Source organism: Mesoplodon mirus, assembly GCF_964341445.2.
Source record: "Mesoplodon mirus genome assembly, chromosome: 9".
NCBI lineage: Eukaryota > Metazoa > Chordata > Mammalia > Artiodactyla > Ziphiidae > Mesoplodon > Mesoplodon mirus.
The window spans coordinates 46,212,133-46,230,585 of NC_138985.1; the positions used below are offsets into that span (position 1 = coordinate 46,212,133).

At 37.7% G+C, this 18,453-nt stretch overlaps 1 protein-coding gene across 1 annotated transcript in view; it reads right to left on the bottom strand.

The window, feature by feature from the left end:
- Positions 1–13,830, bottom strand: part of LRRC72 (leucine rich repeat containing 72) — a gene marked incomplete at both ends in the record, with an annotated part of 49,954 nt that extends 36,124 nt beyond the window's left edge. The window contains 3 exon segments of the mRNA XM_082632225.1: positions 3,281–3,350; positions 7,858–7,931; positions 13,738–13,830. Coding sequence (XP_082488351.1) covers positions 3,281–3,350; positions 7,858–7,931; positions 13,738–13,830 — 237 coding nt within the window.
- Positions 13,831–18,453: the final 4,623 nt, after the last annotated feature.

Sequence of the window (18,453 nt, forward strand, 5' to 3'; positions counted from 1 at the left end):
CTCAAACTGGCACATAAATTAGAACACTTATTATCTCACATATCAAGGAGTCCAGAGGTTGTGAGAGCTTCAGTCTGAATATCTCAATGCTTCTCTGAGCTCTGCTTTTCTCACAATGTTGGATACATCCACAAGTTGATAGGATGGTTCCTGGCTTACTAGCCAGGCAAGAAAACATCCAGAGGGAACAAGGGACCTCTCTTCTAGTGCTCTTTTTCAGGAATAAGGAAACCTTTCACAGAAGCCTCCCAGTAGCTACCTCCAATATATCTATTACGACAACCGGGTTATGAGCCAATTCATTGACTAGCCACTCACAAGGAAGATGGGATTATCCTGATTGGTTTAAACAGTTCAGGCTCCACCTCTTGGAACTGGGAATGGAGCCACCTACCTGACTAAAAAGAAGTATGTACCAATACCTTAACCCAGATTCTGCTCTATAGGTAAAAGAATAGAATGGATAATGAATGGACAACCAATAATGTTCAGTGCATACATCTCAACAAAGTTGTTGATTGAATAACTGAATTAATAACTGTTCATTTTATTTTACTATTTTGTGCTTTACTTGTTCCTAAATAAAGGGTAGCCTAATATAATATAAGAACAATGCTGGTCACAAATTTAGATCATTGTTAACAAAACATTACAATTCTAAATATTTGTATTCCTTTGTCAGTGTTGATGTTTTTCACCATGATTCTTCATACCATTTCTATTCTGGCATAGTAACTTCTTAGTGGTCCACCTAATATAATCTAGATATTAAAGAAAAGTAATAATCAAAAACTTCCATGTGAATTTTGATGAAGTACTATCATAGGTAATATGCCCATTAGAGTTTTGGATCCTGAATAAGATTTTAATTTTTCATAGAGTGTGAATACACAGGCAACATAGCAACCAGTCAATTACTGATCAATAGAAAAACTCACATTAGCTTATTCACTCATCTCCTGACCAGTTAAAACTTATTTCAAATATGATATCCTTTCAGGATTATATGGAATAAATGTCTATTTTTAAAGAACAAAGCTAAGTGATGGTTATTTTGGAAATAATATAGTGTGCTGAGCATAACCAAATACAAGAAGAGAATTTAGCCCTTTGTTGCACCCTTTCCCCACCCACCCCTTCCAAAACAAAAGAAATTACAATAGTTGACAGTGTATGCAATCCCTTCCTATGTACGTAATGTATCTGTAATTCAACTGTGTGAAAATTCAGTGACTGGCTGAAGGTGGGACGGTGTCCACTACAAGCCAAAAAATATTACAAAATCCCTAATTATACCTCTCCCTTTAGAAATATTGCCAACATTTGTACATTCTTTCCTTCAAAAGTGAATACTGAACACCACAAGGAACACACATGAAAAGAAAAGATTAGTCACTTTTGCCATGCTTGATGAGTTCCATCTTTTTCTGATCAGAGGTCACACACTGTGACCCAGGATAATTTTTGGCAGGGTATTTAAAAGAGTTTTGAACTTGTATGCCCTTAAGTAGTGTGTGCACTTTCCATTTCAGTTGTTAGCTGCCTGGGCCTTGAATGTATTTGTGTTTGTTCTCCTAGAAATTATTTTAAGCTTATGAAACTTATGCTTGCACTTAATACTAGAAAAACTTTCATTTTCCATTTTCCACTTGGTTAAAAGAACAGACTGGGGGCTTCCCTGGTGGAGCAGTGGTTGAGAGTCCGCCTGCCAATGCAGGGGACATGGGTTCGTGCCCCGGTCCGGGAAGATCCCACATGCCGTGGAGCGGCTGGGCCCGTGAGCCATGGCCGCTGAGCCTGCACGTCCGGAGCCTGTGCTCCACAATGGGAGAGGCCACAGCAGTGAGAGGCCCGCGTACCACAAAAAAACAAAAAAAAAAGAACAGACTGAAAATGCAATGTAATATTGAAATACTTTCATAAACATGGATGCTTAAAGATTTAATGCTGTGAATCTGGACTATTGCTTGACAAACAGACCACTACTGAAAACTCAAATTATTATTTTTTAATCAGCTGGTGTTTGAAAGTTTAAATTTAAAATGCTAAGATTGGGTCATCAATTTATAATGAATAAAATACAAGCTGTTGGAACATCAAACTTTAGAAAGTTGAGAATGACTAACTGTAATGATTGTTTTGGCTAGAATTGTAGTTCAGTCCTGCTCTTTGACTTGAAGAGAGCTTGGAGCCCCACTCAGGACTCCACTACAGAGGAGGCACTGCCAGCTAAACCCTAGCGTCTAAGAAAAGCTTCAAGGGCCACACTCAGTGACCTTGAAAAGCATTCCCTGCAGTTGGGGACATGTTGGCTTAGTGCCTGGCACTTCCTGAAGAAGCTAGATCAGCTTGGGTGGCAACTGGGAGGTACTCAATCCTTCTGACAGCAAGACAAAGGTGTATGAGTTCTGGGAAACACATGCAGGACCATTGGAGGAATGCTGATCTAGGCCACTTTACAAAGGATCCTGCCCAAATGGGCAGTTTGCCAACACCAGAAGATGCTCAGTTGTAAGTACCACTGGGATACAAGGTGAAGGGAGGTCAGGAGTGGCCAGCAAAGAGGAATTAGAGTTGTAGGAACCTAGCAGGGGAGCTTCTGAATAACCCATTAAGAGAAGTAAACTCTGAACATGTTGACACCACAGGGTGCAAATCAAATAAGAACTTTGTCTTTCCTCTGCCTTCACTCCTCACCATTCCATACCAACCCTGGAGAAGGCTAGGGTGGAGGTGAGAGGCAAGGGAAACAACCAACCACACCCCCGTTGCTAATGAAGCAGGCAGGTGGTCATCTGCAGTCAGCCCTAGCTGGATAAGGGAGGGGAGATAGAGGGATGTCTCATTTATGAATTAACATATTCACCTCCACATTCTCATTTCTGAACTGAGAGTATGACTATGTCTCAAAATGGACTGTAAGCTTTTGAACTACATAAGAGAGATAAGAAAGGTCATGAGACTGCCCAAGTTTTCTTCCGGGAAACTGGGAAGCAATAGCTTCCACTGAGCAGTTTTGAAAGCACATGGGAGAAAAAAGTAAAGTTCCAGTCTGATAACATTTCACAAATCATGCTATTCAATAGACCTGTTTATGTATGTGTGTATATATATATATATATATATATATATATATATATATATATATATATAAGTTTCTTACCTAAATTAAAATTAGGAGTATGAAATATTAATACTTTTCATGATCTGTCCTATTAAAAACATGAAATTAAGATAGCAATTTAATTATAGAGCCATTTAAGATCAAATATCATACTACCTTGTTATGATGTAGCCATAAGTATTTTAATTTTTTAAACCTAGAAAGATCAATGACCTCTGTCAGTTCCCTGGAAAGGAAAACAAAAAGGGAACATTAGCAATGATTAATTCATTCATGGGTAAGGTGGTTTATGTAGTATGACTCTGGGGGAACTGGAAAGGCTTCTCTCTGTCCTTTCAAAATTACTGGCACTCTTATATGTGCTAACTTCCTAAATTCCGTCTTCAAAACTTCATTCCCTTGGGTTAAGATTTTTGTCAGCCAGTAAAACGAATACTAAAAGAGAATTGTATCACATTAGTAGAAATTTATACCTCATTATGACTGAATTTATTGGGACCTTAATTTAAAAAGATTTCACTGAGGAGACAGCAGAGGAAGAAAAGTGCAGAAGACATGGGACTTAAGGTAAATATGGGAACAGCATTGACTCCTGCTTCAACAGTGCCTGCAGGGTCCTTACTTTGAGGTTGTCCAGATCTTGGCCAAACTGGATTTCAGACATGGAAATTGTAGGACACCAAGAGACAGAGACTGGGTTAAGTGTTTTATTCTCCCTTTGCTGTTTGTTAAATGTGGGGTCAAAAATGTTACCCATCCTTCTTGAACTGTGCAGGACTCCAGCTGCCCAAGTGGTCCTGAGTCTTTTTGGTGATGCAGCTCACTCAGCGAAGGGGCAGACGTAGGGTGTGGAGGGGGAGCTGTCAGCAAAGAGAGCACAGCCTCTGCAGGTAGCTGGCCCTTTGACTGCTGTGGGCTGGAGTATTCTGATCTCTTTCATTTCTTAGGACAGAAATTGTGAGCCCAGGCCAGGTATATACACATATATGTCTCTATTAAACACTTATAGAGAACACTCTGTGTGCAAGGCACTTTTCTAAACACTTAAAAAATACTAATGTTAATTAATATTACATACACTAACTTGTTGTAGCAACATCCTTTCACAATTATATTTAACCTTGGGACACTGAGGGACTAATTTTTTTAAATGTTTATGAAAACATATTTTTTGTCACGCAAACAACATTTCTAAACAAAAGAAACCCCTCTCGCCAACTTTTTATATTGGAAAATTCCAAACCTAAGAAAAGTTGAAGGAATAGTACAATGCATGCCTTCGTAATTTTTAATATTTTGCCACATTTATGCTCACTCTTATCTATACATACAATATATCTATTTGTGGGTTGATAATTTTCTTGGTGAATCATTTGAAAATAAGTTGCAGGCTCTGATTCGTAAATATTACAGCACACGCATCCCTCAAATAAGGACGCTGTCCTGCATACCCCCATACCATTATCACACTTAGGAAAATTAAATTCAATGATATCATCTAATACACTACTATTCATATTCAGATTGTTCCTGTTGCTCCTACATTTCTTTTATAGATTTTTTCTTTGTTTAAACCCAGAATCCCATCAACATTCATGCATTGCATTTTCAGTTGGTATAACCCCTTAGTCTTCTTAAATTTAGAATAGTCACCTTCTCTTCTTTGTTGACTTTAACATTTACTTTCTGAAGAGTCCGGGACAGTTGTCTGATAGATGTCTCACATTCTTGATTTGTCTGATTGCTTCCTCATGATTAAATTCAAGGTAGATCATTTTTCAATTACAAAGGTGATAATTACTGCATCACACCGGGAGGCAAAATGATGCCACTTTGTCCCATTCTTGGTGAAGCTAAGTTCAGTCATTTGATTAAGGCGGAATCTGCCAGTACTCTCCGTTGTGAAAGTACAAATTTTATCATTGAAAAGTAATATCTGGGGCAAAACTCTGAGTGATTTGACATTGTATATACTTCAAAATGATCACCAGAGGAAATCCAGTTACTGAAACCATACAAAGTTAATATAATACTATTGACCGTATTCCTCATGCTGTACATTACATCCCCAAGACTTATTTTACACCTGGAAGTTTGTACCTCTTGATCCCATTCACCTATTTCATGCCCCACCCCCAAATCCCTCTCCCCTCTGGTAACCGCCAATCTGCAGAGAACAGATTAGTGGTCCCCAATAACTATTTATTTAATGGCTTTAGCTTTGATTAATAACCTTTACCTGAATCAGTAGATTTGGTATTATGAAACGGTAAATTTTCTAATGCTCTCATTCTTTTTACATTTATTAGCTGGTATTCTATAAAAAAGATCTTCCCCTCCCCTTTATTTCTCTCATTCCTTCTCATCTCCACCTTTCTCAGATTTGAAGAGTTTTTTCTTAATCTTTTCTTTTCTTTTTTTATTCTCAAATTATCCCAAACAAAAGACTTTTCAAGCAGCCCACCTTGTCCTTTTGACATGTACCGTTAGTCTTCGAGCACTTCCCAGGCACAACAAAATATTCTAGGCTTCTTCAAAGCAACTTGTAATAGATTTACACACATAATGCATTCTCCTCTTTCACTGTAGATGTGTAGCTAATTTCTGGGAGGGGGATTTGGACCCTGACACATTTAAACTACTGCATTGGACAACAATGATATTATGTTAGCTTCATTGTTTCCTACGAAAAATAAAGCAATCACTACATGGTAGCAGAGAAACTCAAGCCCCACTTAGAGTACCTCTCCAAGAATTCCCAGGAAAGTTATTTTAATACATTAATGCTTAAAAATATCAACTGTGTCAAATAAATGTCACTAATTTTCTTGTAGTAGTAGTACTGATGCTGAACTTTCTGCTATTAGATAATGTAATAAAGTGGCTCACTGTTGAGGGGAATTTATCTCAAGTCAGAAGGGTTTATTCTGCATATAAACCCACCCTAAATCAATAATGGGCTGTTACATTTTAAGGTTAGGCCAATGGAAGACAACAATAGGAAATTCTGCTACTAATGCTGGCAATGACTCGTGCTGACAATAATACGTCAACTCTGTTGTTACAGTATATGTGCTGCATGATTTCTCAAGGAAACACTGATAGGATATTTTCCAAGGGCAACAAAGACTTAGGCAAATAACCCAGTTTATCCAGTTTATTGGCATCTGGACTGTGAAACATTTCTTGTACCCAAATGGATTAAATGATGACTTAGTATTCTTAGGATATAAAACGTATTGTCCTTTAACTGAGAAGACCACCAATTACCACTATCAGAAGATCAATATTTCTATTTTTTTCTAGTGTTTTAAAGCTTTTCTTATTGTTATCTACTTATCTTAGTGATCAAGAGTGTACAGTTTTTAAAATCATGAAAAGCTTAGAGATGCAATCTTTTGAAGACAAAAAAAAATTTATTGTTATTATAAAACTAACTGATCTATAGGAAGGTTCAAAGCATGACCTTAAGTTTGTCAGAATTACCTACCACACTTGTTCCATTCTAAGATGTACATTTTAAAAAATCTTATATTTGTCAGCTATATATTCCCTTACTACCAAGAGATTCAGGGCCATTACAGAAATAAATATTATTCACCACACTAATAAACTAAAACATATTAATATAAAACAAAAGAAATGTTTATTAATGAAGGGTTTCCTCAAATCACTAGAGATAAAGTGATTAACTTCATTGATAAAGTAGGACATTTTCTTTAAAAAGCAGCTAAGTTCCGAATATTACATACATGTAGAAATATGTTGTCTATTTAAAAATAATACACGGAATTCACAGAGATCAAAAACTATGAAGAAGGGAAAGAAGAGTAGGAATACGGTCATTATGATGAAAATGCTAACTGTGACGACACAGGTGTCACTTGTTGGCTAGTAAAACCTCTGCTGTCAGCATCTAATGGAACACATACTTCCTCTTCCACCTGGGTTCTATCTCAGGCACCGTGATTGCTCTGTAGAAGAAGAACCCACTTTGCTGTCTGCCACCTTGGGGAGTTGGAGTGGAATCAAAGAAGTTGATCTAAAGAAGTTATATGAGAGAGAAGTTTCATACTTACCAGTAAAATTAGTATAAAGGTTGTTAGGTAGGGATTATAGTATAATAGGGGTTATTATTACAGTATAGTGGTATAATGAGTCATTATTCTCTAATAGTAGTAGCAACATTAACTGTACTAATGCTGATTGAGTACTTACTGTGTACCAGACCCTTCCCTACCTTCTACTAACTCACCTAATCTTCACAACAACCCTGTGAAGCAGATAGTACTGTTATATGCAGGCAGTAGGTTTGCCAGATAAAACACAGGATGCACAGTTATATGCGAATTTCAAAGAAACAACAAATGTCCCAATGCAGTGTGGGACATACTTACACTAAAAAAAATTATATTCATTTGTTTCTCTGTAATTCACATGTAACTGGATGTTCTATATTTTTATTGGCTAAACCTGACAACCCTAACAGAGAGGCTTATGACCCACCCACGATCACCCAGCTGGAAGAGACAGAACTGGGATTCAAACTCAGGCTGACTCCATAATCTTTGTTTTTATCCATTTCAGGATCCTGCATCTCCAATAGAGACTGTGGACGCCAATAAGCATGTGCTACTTACCTATCCACAGCAGGGGACAACAATGGAAGAGAACATTTGAATCTATGAAACATAACATGATGCTCTTCTATTTCACATATAAAGTACACTTACTTTTGAGAAAGAAACAGCTCAAAGACATCAGCATCCTTCTTGTTGCCACATATCTTTAGTTGATCTTCAACTGCCTGATAACATATAATTAATCTGTCAAGCCACATTCCACTGAGCAAAAATACTGAGACATTTACAGTCAATAACAATAATGTCTACAAGAAGATCAAAAGAAAGGTGAATATGGAGGCAACTACTCTAAACTGATAAATTCCAACGCTACAATTATACATTACTTAATCACTTTTGTGGTTGAATTTCATTATCCTTAATCTTGGGCACAGATGTGTAAACAAATTTTAATCAAGAGAAAAAATGTGTTTGTGTACATATACCCCAAAACCAAGTATTCGATTCTCCATGAGGAAGAGTAATTTGGTCTTTAAATATCTGTAAATATACCTTCAAACATGAAGGACTGATATTTGCTAGGTTTACCATGTTTGCAGAAGACACTCAGTATCAAGGTTGGAGGTGGAGGGAGTAGAGTATAATGTACATTATCATATAGGGGCTTGGCACCCTGTAAATTCTCAATAAATGTCAGACGAATGAATGAATGAGTGAATAAATGTTATTTTCTTTTCTCTGCAAAGAAACAGTGTCTTCATGTTTCAAGAGTTACTAACATACTTGCACAATGGGAATTTTTGGTGGAGAAGTAGCAGTTTTTATTCCCATAGGTTTTTTTTCGGAAAACACATATCCAACAACAGCTATTTAACTGCTTTGCTTTTTCTTCTTAAGGTCCTTTACTAAACTACAAAATAACATTTATAGGCCACATGGCCTAAGATGATATGGAAAAATTAAAGCCCATCTATAATTTGTCAATGAGGGAGTAAAGCTAACAAGACACAACAAAAGTGGAAAGTATAATCATTGCACTTCTGGAATCTGAAAAACATTGTAATTACCAGAGTCAAAACAATCACCAGGGCTTCCCTGGTGGCACAGTGGTTGAGAGTCCGCCTGCCGATGCGGGGGACACGGGTTCATGCACTGGTCCGGGAGGATCCCACATGCCGTGGAGCAGCTGGGCCCGTGAGCCATGGCCACTGAGCCTGCGCGTCCGGAGCCTGTGCTCCGCAACAGGAGAGGCCACAGCAGTGAGAGGCCTGCGTACCGCAAAAAAACAAAACAAAACAAAAAAAAATCACCAAATTTCAGCTGGGATTTGTTGTGGGTGGTGAGGTAGTAATGTCAGTAAGGGATTTATGAAATTTTGACAATGGTTTCATTATTTAGTAGAGGACATTAAAAGAGTTAGATTTAATGGGATGAACAAATATCTGAAGAAGTGAAAAAGACAGATACCCCAGGGATGGAGAGCAGCTGCTAATTTATATCCCAAACTTCCTTTGTGACCCTGTTATACAACCTGAATCTTGGGGCTTAGAGAATTTATTGGCTCAGGTGTAGGCATTTCCATCAGGGTATTTTTGTAACCATGATAAGTGAGCTGAATCTGGGGCTTAGAAAAACCCATTGGATCAGTCTTAGGCATCCACATCTGGGAATTTTAATTTAACATCCAAACCATCAGCTTCTACTGTACACAGTCAATCTCAATTTCACCAAAGTGTTTGGAATGTTAAAGCCTGATCAAATTAGAATTAAAATTTTGCAGCTATCTATTAAAATTACAAACTTGCTTTTAACTTTATCCCACAATTTCACATCTAGCACTCAGAAATACACCAGTACATACACACACATGCAAAATGTGAATACCACTGCTCATCTCATACATACATTGTAGTTGTGAAATATGCCCCATTAATTGGAATATGGGTTAAATTAAAATGTAACTTCTCAATAGAACGCTGTGCAGTAGCTTAAAAATGTAGACAGATGGATATCTAGACCAATGAAGATATCCAAAAAAAAAAAATATATATATATATATATATATATATATATATTTTTTTTTTTTTTTGCCGTACGCGGGCCTCTCACTGTTGTGGCCTCTCCCATTGCGGAGCACAGGCTCCGGACGCGCAGGCTCAGCGGCCATGGCTCACGGGCCTAGCCGCTCCACGGCATGTGGGATCTTCCCAGACTGGGGCACGAACCCGCGTCCCCTGCATCGGCAGATGGACTCTCAACCACTGTGCCACCAGGGAAGCCCTCCAAGGTATATTTTTAAGTTAAAATGTCATAGGCAGTTTTGTTACCCATGATATTTATATGCACACAAAACGCACACACTCCAAGTTATTAACAAGGTATCACTTGAGATCATGAGGGACTGTCACTTTTTAAGCAATCCACTTTTCAATAATGTTTGAATATTTTATGATAAACACATATTAACTTAGTAATCAGAAATTAATACACATTTTGAACATTCTAGCCATGGAATGAGTATTTTAGGATTGAAATCAAATTTTGAAAATAAAAACAGGAAAAGGGAAATTGAAACTATCGTCATAATATGTGAATCACTGATGTAATTAATTATTTATTTACACAAGCTCTTTATCATGGCATGTTTCCTTCCAACTGAAAACTTCATACGAATCTGGTAACAATAAAGTGTCAAAATGCCAAAGAACTCAAAAATGTGTCAAGAAGTTTCAACTTCCAGTGAATCCGTGGTGGAGCAGTTTCAGTTCCCAAACAACAAACAACTTCACTAGCAGCATATTCCTTTCATCTAAAGAAGCACAAGAATTCTTTCCCTGGACTATTTTTTTTTATTGTGGTAAAATATACATAATATAGAATTTACTGTTATAACTGTACAGTTTTGTGGCATTAAGTGCATTCACATTGCTGCTCAGCCATCACCACCATGCATTTTCAGAAGTTTTTCATCTTCCTCAAATGAAACTCTGTACCCATTATACACTAACTCCTAATTTCTTCCCCTGTTGCTGACACCCACCCTTCTACTTTCAGTCTATAAATTTGACTACCCTAAGTACCTCAAATAAATGGAATCAGGCAGTATTTGTCTTTTTGCAACTGGCTTATTTCCCTTAGCATAATGTCTCCAAGAATCATCTATGTTGTGATGTATGCCAGGATTTCCTTCATTTTTAAGGCTGAATAATATTCCATTGTATATATGTACCACATTTTGTTTTTCCATTTAACTATCAATGGACACTTGGGTTGTTTCCACTTTTTGGCTTTTGTGAATAATGTTGCTATGAACATGGGTATACAAATATCTGAGTCCCTGCTTACACTTCGTTTGAGTATATATTCAGAAGTGGAATTGCTGGATCACATGGTAATTGTATATTTAATTTTTTAAGGAATTGCCATACTATTTTTCACAACAGCTGCACACAACAGCACTCTTTAATATGAATATTTTTAAAGTCGTAGGTCCAAACAGATCATTCAGCCATTTATTGAACCACAAACTACTTTGTCTTAGTTCAGGCTATGACTAGCTTAGTCTAAGACTAGCTAGTAAATGTAGCAATGAATCAGGAAAGGTGCCTACTCTCTATGACTAAACTTTTAGTAAGAGAAGGAAGTATACACAATGTTGCAAAAGAAGGTTGCAAATATTAAGGGCTAAGAGAAGGGGAAAATATGCTCTGGTGAATTAAGAGGAAGAAGAAAATACTGTCAACCCTGGGAACTTTGAGAGGATTTTAGGGCAGCACTGACAACTGGGCTGGGTCTGAAATGGTGAGGAGAAATTAGACACAGATATCGATGGATGGACATTTTAGACACAGGGGAGTAAGTACACAAAAGAGAAAAAGCAGGGGAAGAACGTGTGAGGCGTTAGGGTTGTACAGCCTTTGGCTGCAGGGAAAGGCACGGGGAAGGCAATTGTGAGGAATCAATTTTAAAAGGTGGGTTAGGGTCATATTATTTGTGCTAACTTTGAAATTTAGGCTCAGAAGTGTGCACCTACTGCTCAAACAAAACTTTTATAGGTCCCAAGAATGCTAACTTAAAATCACATATTTTATGTAATCTGAAATTTAAATTTAATTTTATACGAGATAGATATACATATACATGAACTATATATACTAACTGCACGGTAAAATCAGTGTAAGGAATTCCAATAAAGTTCTGATTTTTCCCATGACAACTACATCAATGCTTTTAAGCAATATGCAATATCAAGTTATTTCAAAATCATTTTTCCTCCTTTTCTTGTGCCCTTGTTTTGTCAGGCTGTAAAAGGATGGGCTTAATAACTATTGGATAATTCATCACTGGACTCAATTCTGGGGCAATAGAGAAGTATTATAGGATTTTTAAACTGGAGGAGAGATGTGACAAAGCTAAATCTCAGGAAGATGGCTGTAGCAGCACCATATATGGTGGCCTGGGGTGCAGACAGAACTGCAGATAGGAAGCAAGGTTGCCTCTGGAAAATCAAGTCAAGAGCCGATGAGCCTGCCCCAGGACAGTAGCAAGTGAGAATAAGCAGTGAACAGATATGACATGTGATGTACAAAGAGAACTGATGAGAACTGGCAAGTAACTAGAGGCAGAGAATAAGGGCAAGGGAAGTCACAGGTGATGATGATTGTGCGATGACATGAGGATGAGACAGGTGACTGGGAGGGAAGATGCTTGCAGTTGAGAAATGCTGAAACTGAGGCACTGGTGGATCACACAAGTCAAGCTGTCCACCAGAAAGCTGCAAGTGGGAGAGCGGATCTCACCAGCGATGTCAGGGTGGGTGTGTACAGACTGGCCAGTCGGCCAGCACACAGGAGAGAGTGGGACCCAGGTAAGATCATCGTGAAGTGTCTATATTTAGAAAGAGGAGGAGAGAACCAAGCTGGATAAGGAGAAAGACGGGGCGTTGTTATAAAGTGAGGAAGAGAAACAAAAAGACAGTGGGAGCTGAGAGGGCGGATTTCAAGAAGGTAGAATTTGAATCTGCAGTGTTGCATAGGGTGGTAGAGGATACCACTCAGAAAAGGTATTCAATTTGGGGAGCAATTTCAGCAACGTGATGAGGAGGAAATGTTAGCTTTCAAATTAACTGATTGACAAAACAGGAAAATAAAAACAATCCAACACAGAACTTGGGTGCAGAGAGTTGGAAAGAATAAAAGCAACTTCTTCCACTGCGGATGCCTTGGAATCTGGATAAAGGAGAAAAATGTTTGAAAATTGTGGGATTATTAAATCCTAGAAGAATCAAGACTGTATTAAAATCTGTAGAAGGAAATATCCTTGCTTTGACGATTTACATACTGTAATGATAGATAAATTCCTATACCTACATGCAATACACATGCACCACAAGTTAGTTAAGATTTAGTGTGAAGTTTTCAGTTCATTACAGAACTTTCAGCCTTGATTAATCATCATAGCTCCCAGCCTTTCTAGACAAGTGTGAGAACTCAAGAACACCTTGCTAGGTCCTAAGTGGCATAACACAATTTTGACATTTTTTTCCCACTCAAATATTCTTTTAGCCATTATCTTAACTGCCCTCAACTCTGCTTGTATTGTCCCTCAAAGAACTTTTCCTCCCCATTGTGTCGATCTGCACTTTAGGGGAACATTTCAGTGTTATATATATATGTGTATATATATATCTCCTTTGGAGAGTCAAGACTCCAAATTTATGGCCTTATTACCTAATCTCTAAACTGCCGTAATTATATATTCAGGAGATATTAAGTGGGAAAAAGTTAGTATACATCAGTTAGTGTGGATCAGGGGCAGCCCCCAAACCCCACCCAGGTGATTACAGGTCTCTAGCCCCAGTTGGAGGGTTTGGCTGAGGTCCGCTGTTGCTCCATCCCTCCGCCCTGGATCCCAGGGGTGGCTTCCAGCGGACTAGGGCAGCTGACAGGCCCCCTCCTCACCCCGCCCCCGCCCCTGCCCCTGCCCCCACCCCGAAATGCTCCGTGATCTGGGGAAGGTGGAGATGCTTACTCTACGGCTGATTTCCAGGGCGGCATCTGCCGCCTTCGCTTGGCTTGTCGTGTGTTGGAAGGCACAGGGCAGATGTTCGAGGTCCCCAGTCATCAGGACACAGGGGGACTCAGCAGCACCTCTGATCAACCCAGCCTGGCCTGCGGCTGATTGTTCTGACGGTTACCAACAGTTACCAGAACCTTGTTGACTAAAAGCCAATCCAAAGTAGGGAAGATCTGAAGCCAAAGCCTGACTTCTGTGACGTTCGCGGGTGTGACCCTGCAACACCCCGTCGTACCTCAGATACACTAGTGTTTCCCCTGCGCCAGGTACTGCGTGCCATACATGCCGGAAAGACAGCATATGCCAGAGACCATGAGTGTGTCAGAGGACCCCAACTGCAGTCACCGAGTAATAATAATTTTACTGAGATCTAAATATCAGAAAATTTACATTTCTGAAAATTAGATGGGTCTGGAAACCACTGGCCGTCCTGAAGGGTAGGGGTGAAGCAGTGCCTGACAGAGTCCTAGTGGAGCTTAAGGCAAAAAGAAAAAAAAATCAATACTGCTGATCCTGTCTTTATTTGAAAATTTGACATTTGTTCGTCATGTATGTCTTGCACTAATTTTGATTTTCTAAAAACATATTGCATTAAGGTTTATTTTGCTAAGTTGAGTCACTATTTGGCCAGTCTCTTCCAATCTTGAAGACTTCAGACTATCTTATGATCTTATCTATGAGTTTGGTTCTCCTCTAGCTTGGGAAACTTCCGAGGCAGGATTCTGTCTGTGCCATCACTGTTTTTTGCCAGGACCTAACACACTGCATTTAATAAATGTTGATTCAACTGAATGGGTTGGTTTCTTGGCTCCAAATTTGCACTTGAAATCTAGGAATTAAATGTAATTTTTTGAAATGCGTCAAGCTACTTGCATTAAAAAATGCTGGTATCAGAATAGAGCATTTAAAAAAGTCTCAGTGAAGAAATCACACTATTTTTTTTTAAAAAAAGAAATATTTTATCTTGACAATTTCAGGATTTCAGAAAAGCTGCAAGAATAATACAAGAATTCTTGAATACCCTTCACCAAGATTCCAAATGTAAATATTTTACTACATTTTTTTTCTTGCTCTCTCTCTCATTTAAAAGTAATTTGTAGATATATTGCCTTTTTACACCTGAATTCTTCAGTGTGTTTCCCCAAAAGCAAGGAATTCTTTTTTAAAAACACAGTCCCATTATTGAAATCAGAAATTAATATTGCTATAATACTATTATATAATCTACAGAACTTATTCATATCTGATTATTTCAATAATGTCCTTGGTAGCAAAAAAAAAAAAATTCGAAGATCATGCATTGCATTTCATCTTGTCTCTCTTTAGTTTCCTTTAACCTGGAGCAGTTTCTGAGTCTGTCTTTATATTTCATGACCTTGACAGTTTTTAGGAGTACAAGCCAGTTATTTTGTAGCACGGCTCTCAGTTTGGGTTTGATGTCTCCTCGTGACTAGATCCAAGTTATGGACTTTTTGCTGAGATACTGTAGAGGTGATGCTGAGTGCTTTGCAGTGCATCACTTTGGGAGGTAGTTGCTGTCAATTAATCCCGTTACTGGTAGTGTTACATTTGATTATTCAATTAAGGTCATACCTGCCAAGTTTCTCCAGTCAAATAGTAAAGTTACTCTTTTATCTTTGTAATGTATAGGTTTCTTGTGGGGAGATACTTTGAAACTATGTAATATCCTGTTATTCCTCAAATCAAACACACTATTTTTAGTACTTCTAAAAATTATTTGAGCCTTTTGGGGCAGGTGGGTGGGTAAAAGTCTTCCCAATTATCATCGAGAGAGTAATCATCTGAAAACTACTGTTTAAATAGCTTTTATCCCAGAAATAAAAATCAGATGAGAAGAATGGTCCACTAAGAAAAGGTATAAAATAATTTACTAGCCTCTTGTCTCCCACATTTGCTGTTAATATGTGTTACAACATTTCAGATATCATTCATGTATATTCTACATGGAAAAATGGAAATGCATACTACTTGGTCAATTTTGTACCTTACACAAATGCCAGTTTTAGAACCATATGCAAAATAGTTTCAGAGAGCATCTTAGAGAAGTAAACTACTAACAAGTTAATTTCTATTAAAATCACATTTAAAGATTATATTGTTGATTAATTTTTAAAATCTTTTTACCTTATACCGATTAAGAAGAGGAAAATAAATTTTAAAAAGAACAGCTCTGTTCTTAGGAAAGGAACTCAGAAACTCATTTATTATAAGGTCTTCATGTGTTCCCTCTTCAAGAAAAATTTACAATTTAAATGATCACAAGGACTAAAATAATGGAAATTTAAAATGGAATGTGAAAGCTGGGGGTTAGTGAAGGCACTTCTTGGGTAAAAGGTTCTCCCTAGACGTCCTCACATTGCTGATCTACAAAAGAAGTATTCCTAGCCGAGTGAGCAAAGAGAACTTTTACCTCCATTTGGTGGGATTATAGCTGAGGAATCCAGCCTGAAATTTAAAAAATTTGTGTAAAATGTACATTCTCCTTTATACTCAATCTTGTTTTAATATAAAGTGGCTCCCCCTAACCCCTCTCAAATCTTTGAGTAATATTTACATCGAAGCAAGACACCCTGTGTTTACCCTGTGGCTTTACCTCCCTGGCATGCTGCCATTGCCTGCAGGCATATGCATAACCCAGTTTGAAAGCTCTATCATACCTCGTATGTGGATTTGGATAAGAAAAAAGAGCCTTGCACTCCAAGTCAGGGCATGTGGGATTTAGTCTCAGCTCTGACGTTAACTAGTTGTTGGCCACCTTCAAGGCACTTAATGGCTCTGAGCCTCAGTGTCTTCAACAGTAAAATGAAGGAGTTGGAAGTTTAGCTCAAAAACTCCATTATTTAATTACACTCTCCCAGACAGGTAGTATGTACTGTTCACAGAGTAAAAGATTCTTATGGAGTTGTTCACATGTAATTGTTTTTCAAGAACAATTTTCTAGTTTAAAAAAAAAAAGTGTAAGAAAAGTGTAATGGCTATCATTAAAGCTAAATAATTTTTTAAAAATTCTCTTCTTAATTCTGTCTTGAATAATTCCAGTCTGGATGTTATTTTCCTAAGTGAGTAAAAAATATTTATGAAATAAAATAATCATTATCACCCATTTCTACTGTGTAGAATGAGCATAGAATGAGTAATATATCAGTTACAATCAAATCACATTCTTATATGTATAAAAAGATATATCTTTGTATGATATATAATGAACAGAGCATCAACATTTTCACTGTTATACCTTTAGGTAAAATAACATACCATTTTAATTGACAGCTACAGTATTCTGTTTGTTTCCAAATTTTCCAAAATGAAAATTACAATAATGTTGGGAATTCTTGGAATTCTACATGAGTCTTTCATGTTACTGCACATCTTATGAGAACAGGCACTGCCTCTGTTCAGGACCACATTGTAAAGCATTGTAAAGGATATTTGCACAGTGAACAGCCTTGGGAGACAGAGACAGTGTCTACCTCCAGAGCAAAGGGTGGGTGTTATGTTTGTTACTGTGCAGCATCATAAAGATTATGTCTCCTTCTTTTATAATAACGATAAGGTCAGACGGGCTTACTACCCAATATAAAAGATTTGGGTTCCATAAGCTCGGAGTTCCTCTCCTATAACACAAGCCACTTACGTGACCACATCACCTGGACTAGGAATTGTGGCTAAGGGAATTGGTGCAAATATCCAAACTCTGGCTATGCTGTTACTGTGAGTAATAAACTGTCCTTAGTCTCTGACCCAAAAGTCTCATATTTTCTGCCAGCATCTGTCACACTGCGGCTGGCTAGCTTTTTCTTCTGCTTGTGCAGGTTTTTGTTTTTGTTCTTGTTTTTTTTTAGTGGAATGTATCCATGTAATGTGTTTTTCAGCTTTTATATTTCTCCTTACCGTCTCATGAACCTCCATCTTTTAAAGTCCGCTACTAAATTAAATTGTTGCATCACGTTCCACCGCAACGTATTTTATGGTTTATTTACTCATTACTCTATTGATGGACATTTACATTGTTTAGTTTTTTGCTATGATAAACAGTGCTGTATTAAATGCTTTTGTGCTCTTGGGTTAGTATTCCATTAGCTGAAATCCCTTGATGATATTAATGAATCATACATGAGTGTCCCTTTCTTTGTAGGATGATATCAATCTTGTTGAAATTTGCCAATCTAATTAGAGAAAAATTTTATCTCAATGTTTTCATTTGTATTTATTTAGTGAAGTTGTGTCTTTTCAAATGTTTATTGGTCATTTTTATTTTTTCTGTGAATTGTTGTTTCATATTAATTGCTTAATTTTACCATGCAAATGCCAGTGACTGAAGCTTTACAAGCTAGATCTGTAAAGAATTTCCCAGATATTTCTTGAAGTCAACAGTGAGTTGCCTCAAGTCATCTTGTAGCATCCTGCAAAGCTGTCTTCCTTTGCTCTCTTCTCCCTGGCTAATGCCTGTTGCCCTTTAGACTGCTTAAATAAACTTCATCTATCTCCAAAACTACCCCTTCACTGATCTCCAGGGTCCATGCCCAGGATGCTATCCTCCGATGCTCTAAGTGTTGCATTTTTTGAGTTATCAGAATGGTGGTGGGTTCTGAGCTAATGGGGGAAGTATCAGTCTCTCCTCAACCTTATGGCGTGCTTAGTTATTGGGGT